General features: G+C 57.2%; 1 protein-coding gene across 1 annotated transcript in view; it reads right to left on the reverse strand.

Annotated features, from left to right (window-relative positions):
• Positions 1–5,520, reverse strand: part of INPP5D (inositol polyphosphate-5-phosphatase D) — a 134,934-nt gene extending 129,414 nt beyond the window's left edge. The window contains exon 1 of the mRNA XM_060106077.1: positions 5,387–5,520. Coding sequence (XP_059962060.1) covers positions 5,387–5,520 — 134 coding nt within the window. The remainder of the gene's footprint in view (positions 1–5,386) is intronic.
• Between the last annotated feature and the right edge of the window lie 480 nt (positions 5,521–6,000).

The following is a 6,000-nucleotide window of genomic DNA, read 5'->3' on the forward strand; positions in this document are numbered from 1 at the left end:
ACAAAAGGCCACATATTGTATGATTCCATATACATGAAATACCCAGAATGGGCAAATGGTCAGAGACAGAAAGTAGATCAGTGGTTGCCAAGGGTTGGGGGGAAGGGGAATGGAAAGTGACTACTGACGGGTTCAGGGGGTTTTGCCAGGGTTGGGAGGATAATGAAAATATTCTGGAATTAGATGGTGGTGATGGTTTCACAACATTATGAATGTACTAAACACCACTGAATTGTATACTATCTAAAGGGTGATTTTATGGGATGTGAATTATACTGCAATAAAAAATTAATCCAACGAGTGCGCATTTTGCCAATGAGGATGCTGGGTGGACACAGGGAGGTGAGCATCTCGCAAAGGCTAGAATTCACATCAGGTGTAGCCAACCACAGAGGGCTTGCCCCTAAGGACTGTGTCACATGACCTGAATTAGGGAGGGAAGAGCAGACCTCATCTTACTCCATCTCTGGGGCAGGGAGGAAGGCCTGGAGCATCACCTCTCATCACCACCCCAGGAGGTGGGACCACTCAACGGAGAAGCACCGACGTCTGTGCACAGGTGAATTTCACGTCAAGTAGGCAAGCTTGCAAAACACACCAAAGCCAGAGCCTCCTCTGGTTCTGGAAGGATTGTTCCAGGGTGCTGTGCAAGGGCACAGAAAACCTGGAGACACTCGAATTTACCATGGGCTTTCTGAGTCACTGCACACAGAAGGAACCAGGAATCTGTTACATACATAGGCCTTCCCGGGCACATCCCTCTCTCCAGGTCCTGCAGGCAGAAGGAACGCTCAGAACAGTTGTCCTTGGACAATCTCTTATGTAAACCAGATTTCAAGAGCTGAGGTCCTCCAGCTCTGACTACTGCCTGGACCAGCATCTCCCCCCCCCCTTTGTCAATACCAGCTAGGAAAAGCAGTGTTTTTCTTTGCATTTGCACAAAAGTAATTCATGAGCAGTGTAAACTTTACTAAACTTTGAAAGGGGATTGGAGGAAGGTAGATTACATCACACCCATTCACACTGCAGTAAATGGCTTTACACCTCTTCTGGACACTTCTGCCCTCCAAGTCCCTTCTCTGTGGCTCCATCACCAGGGGTCTCCTACACACACCCAGACTTGCTGGCTCCTCTTTCTCCCTCCCAAGAACAGTGAGTTCAAGTCCTGGCCCTGCCATTTATTAGTACTGTAAACATAGCATGTTATCTAACATCTTGGGCCTCAGTTTCTGCATCTGTAAAGTGGGGATAATAACAACACTTCCTCCAAAGGCCACTGTGGACAGTGAGTGAGTTAATATGTGCAAAGAGCTTAGAACAGAACCCAGCACACAGGTGCCCTTTATAAGTCTTTTGCTGTTATTTTTAGGCAGAACAGATTAGCAACTACCTTTGGTTTGTACAGCAAGCCTCGTGGCCTGCCTTTACCTCAAGTGGGCCATCACATTCTTCCTAACAAGTAGAATGCCTTCTCTGAGGGCACTTTTGGTGACCAAATGTCCTTCTGGTGCTTCTTCACCTTTCTGGCTGTGCTCACAAGGCTACCAAGTCCAGGCTGCCTAGTGTACTGTCCCAGGGAAGGAGGTCATAGGTCTGCCTGGGCAGCTCATGGAAGGCCAGGTGCTGAGGGGAACCAAGACAGCATCCCCGCCACAGCTGGCTGGACCGGCATTGGTTTCTGAGTCACAGACAGCACGCACCTGCCCCCTCCCCTGGGAGGGAGGCCAACTCTCTCCGGTGTGGTTTGGTGGGAATGCCACCCGACCGGGCAGCTCCATCCTGGATGGTGGCTGATGGACCCAGTCGTATATAGGCTTGCTCTCGGGGCCCGGGCTGCTCTTACAGAGAGGGAGGTGTATCCCCAACACCACTGGGCCATTGTTCTAGTTCTGCCTGCGCAGCTAGGTCAAGGAGAGGCTGGCCCAGCTGACCCGTGACCTCTCACCTTGATGAACCCCCATCCCCAAAGGCATATCTCTTCTCTGCAGCATAAAGCACCTGACAGGTGTGCTGGTCCCTACGTGGAAGCACAGTCCTGGCAGGAGAGGAGGACACGAGCTTGACAGCCTCTTAGCATCCTCCATACAAGAGGGGCCGGACGGCCCCCTCAAGAAGCCCCCCTGGCCCTCCTAGAGCAGGGCCGACTCTGCTGGCTGGTCTGAGTGGGGCCGGGTGAGCATGACTTAGGAGCCCGCTGCCCCTCACGTTCTCAAGCCCTTGCTGCAAGAAGGCAGAGATGGACTCAATTCCATGTGCTCAGCTCCTGGGATCTTCCTCCTCCAGCTCTCTGCATCCCGAGATGGGCCTCGGGATCCCCCTAAAGCGGGGCTTTCTGAGTTGCTGAGGACAGATCTGTGCTTTCCTGCCCAGTGGCAGGTGGCAGGGCTGACCTCCCGAGAGGAAGTGTGGGTTTGCTAGGCCCGGGGTGAATGTGTACTCCTCGGTCACGTGGGCCACGCTGAATGCAGCCTTGTCTTTTAGTGTGTCCCTCACCCCCTCCCTAGTTCCATTTAAATAGTCAAATCCTGTCTTCTTTCCTGAGCATGAAGGCCACTCCTGAGGAAGCTGCCCTCAGTTCCTGGAGCTCCAAACGCCCCTGCCTAAACCAGGGGTGGGAAGCCCCCTGCCATCCCCTCACTCACCAGAGAGGCTGGGAAGATGCTCCAGCCACTGGGGTCCAGGCAGGACAGGTCTGGACACCTTGGGTCCTGAGGTCTTTCCCCACATGGAGATTTCTAGAGCAGAAGGGCCAGTCTTGGAGGCTCCCTGGCTCCCTTTGGAACAGCTGCCCCACTCGGGGTCCTGCACTCCCAGCAACTTCCAGAGAGACCACAGAGGGTAAAGCCTGATGCTTGTGAAACTCACGCTTGTGAAACCCGTCGGGGTTCCCACCGCTGGCCGTGGGCCAGGAGGGCGTGGGGCGAGGTTTTCACTGGTCCCAGGAACAGAGAAAACCAAGGATAGGGCCGGGCTAGGGCTTGTTTTTCAGGAAGTTAAACCTGTTTGATTTAAAGGACTGGTTTTTGGCTTTATTCATTTATTTATTTTTAAAGAGCACGTTCTTCCTGCCTTTTTGGTGTTAAAGGATACTCTCTTTCATGAAATGAGCTGCTGAAAGGTGGCAGTTAGTTGTCACTCAGCTAGTTTTTCGTTTTTAAATCTCCTTAATTGGCAACATCACGGGTGATGGCAAAATTAGGTCTCCCAGGGTTTTGGAAGGTTCGGTGGCTCGTGGTATCCCACAGCCTACAGGGCCTCCTGACCCTGCGGGAAGGGTGGCTTCCCCCACAGCAGAGGAGAAAGGGGACCCCTGGGCCTGGGCTTAGAGTCTGGCCTCACGGCTGGACTCACTGGGGAGGGCTCCAAGCCCTGGTGTCTGGAGCTAAAGGGGCCTTGGGGATGGGAGACTGACAAGAAGCCCAGCCCTGGGCTAAGAGGATGATGGACATTGAGGGGACCACGGGTACCCTCCCTAAGAGGCACATCGGCCGAGGCTCCAAGAGTAACCCAGTGCAGGGGAGGGGAGGGGAGGGGAGGAGAGGCAAGGTGGAGGAACGAATACTGTACACCATTCTGGATCCCAGGTTGCCACCGGCCAGCAGGGACGTGTGGACAAAGGCCTCAAGCTCTCTGAGGTGTGCCCACCTGTAAAGTCAGGGGTGGTGGGACTAGAGGTTCCAAGGCCTCTCCCAGCTCTGGCTTGTTACAAGGCTTCCAGTTTGGAGTCAGAGAGACCCACGTTCCAATCTGTAGCCTGAGCACTACCACAGCTCCCTGGTCAAAGGGCTGCTGTGAAGGTTAGCGAGCTGGAGCCTGGAAGTTCTCAAGACACCCAGGGGAGGGGAGAGATTCACGTGGGCCGAGTGGAGACAGATCAGAATCTCCTCACTATTTCTACGGCCCCGTCAACTGGTCCCCACGGGGGCTGTGCTTGTGGGGAAACCTGGGTCTGCTTCGTTTCCCCTGGGGTGTGAGAACTGGGGGCCCAGGAAGCCGACCTTGGGGGCAGGGGCTCTGATGCAGTCAGCGCTCGGGCCGGGCGACCCCTGAGAGCCTGTGTTCATTTCTAAATGCTCCCAGCCGCCCTTGTCAACGCCCTGGCTTCTCTGGCTGCCACCCAGAACCCATGCTCACACCCGGCTTGACAGGCACAGGGGTGGGATGGTAGCAGTCTGGCTGTCTGGGTGCAGCCTCTGGGGGCAGATGTCCTTGGCTTTGACTGTCATCACTCGGTGAACCCGTCTGAGCCTCAATTTCCTCATCTGCAAAGTGGGGCAACAAAAGGACCTGCCCTTCAGGCTGTCGTGAGGATGAAACAGGTCGACGCACAGACACATGCTCAGACTCAACGCTCCAAACAAGGTCCGTGTCCGTGACCCACTTGCCCTCCTGTGTGGACAGCAGCAAGGCCTGCCTGCTCAGAGGGACCCTTCTGTGAGACCAGGGGCACGACCTGACAGGTGCAGGTGGACACACCCTTCCTTCCCCATGCCCGGCACTGCCTGAGGCCCCAGGGGGGGATGGTTAGACCGCAGGGCTGCAGGGCCGAGGGCCTCCTTCAGACGCTGGTAGAGAAGGGTGTTTTAAAAAGGAAGCTTCAGCAAGTGGCCGGTTCCCGGTTTTAGAACAACTGGCACATTCAGCAACATCCCAGAGAAGGGGAGCAGAGAGAGCTGATGGCGGCAGAGCGGCCCGAACAGGTGGGGTCAGGGCCAAGGGCTGAGGAGGGGAGAGAAGAGGCTCCTGCTGTCGGCGATGTGACATCCTCTGCACCAAGGGCCCCAAATACAACTTCTGGGTGAACTGAAAATCCTTTCTTGAGTGACCCCCCCCACCCTTATTCATGGCTCCCCAAATGATGGCTGCCTCCAAAGGCCCAAAGCCTGGCACAGGAAGGGTCCCCTCTTGCCACTTCTGTTCTTCCAGGAGGGTTTCCGAACTGGGCATACTTTGACCAGCACCTGAACTGACCGAGCTGCTTTCTAACACACCCACCACCACAGAGCCCCGAGCTTCTGCCCGGCTCAGAGAGCCCGGACCCACTTCTCTTGGACCCTGGAACCCCAAGGAAGCCCCTGACCCCACGGCTCCCCGGTAGCTGGGGTGAGTGACCAGGCCCCAGGCTGGCCCTGGAGGGCTCCAGCCCTGCAAAACCTGAACTCCAGGGCCGAGCAGGTCCACCGTGGGCCTCAGCTGGACCCACCAACAAACCCGGGGTGCGTGCAAGGTCACTGGATGTAAAAACAACACATCCCAGAGCCGGGCGCCTGGCTAAGCCCAGAGCCGGCTTCCCCTCTACTGAGTGGCACCTCCATCACCTCCATGCCTGGGCAGGAGAGGCCAGGCCAGGGCGGAGGAGCAGGGGTGGGCAGGGCCCGGTACTCACAGCACGCAGAGCGCGTACGCCCGGGAGACGGACTCGCTGGCGCGCACGAGGAAGCTACCGTCCTTGCCGGTCCTGGAGAGCAGCTCCTCGGCCTTGGAGCGGGTGATGTTGCCATGGTTCCAGCAGGGGACCATGGCGGGTGTGGGTCTCCCCGGGCCGAGCCGGCGCCCTCCCCGCAGGACCTGCACAGCCAAGGGGAGCTGGGCCCCTGCACTGCGACCCGCCGTCGGTCCCCTCGCGGCCGCCCCGGCTGCTGCCACCCGCTCACTGACCGACTTCCTGTTTCAGGCACTCGGCAAGGGAAAGGAAACGAGCTGCAGAGAACTTCCTCATTGCAGAGACCAAGCAAGAGAGGTCCTCCACCTTCCCGGCCCGCCCGCCCACGGCCTTCTGCCCGTTCCCTCTCACCCTCCCGCCCTCTTTCCTTTACTGGGTCTCAGTCCCCAGAGGGGCGAGCATCAGCTCAAGTCCTCCTGGGGTAACTGTCAGCTCCTCTGGCGTCAGGAGGTTCATGGCCAGCTTCTGAAGGAGCACGGCCAAGGCAGCGGCCATTCCGAGGCCTGTCCCAATGGCCCCGTGGGGTGGCCACGCCCTGGACCTCAGCCTCAGCCCTC

Source organism: Mesoplodon densirostris, chromosome 8 (genome assembly GCF_025265405.1).
Source record: "Mesoplodon densirostris isolate mMesDen1 chromosome 8, mMesDen1 primary haplotype, whole genome shotgun sequence".
NCBI classification, from domain to species: domain Eukaryota; kingdom Metazoa; phylum Chordata; class Mammalia; order Artiodactyla; family Ziphiidae; genus Mesoplodon; species Mesoplodon densirostris.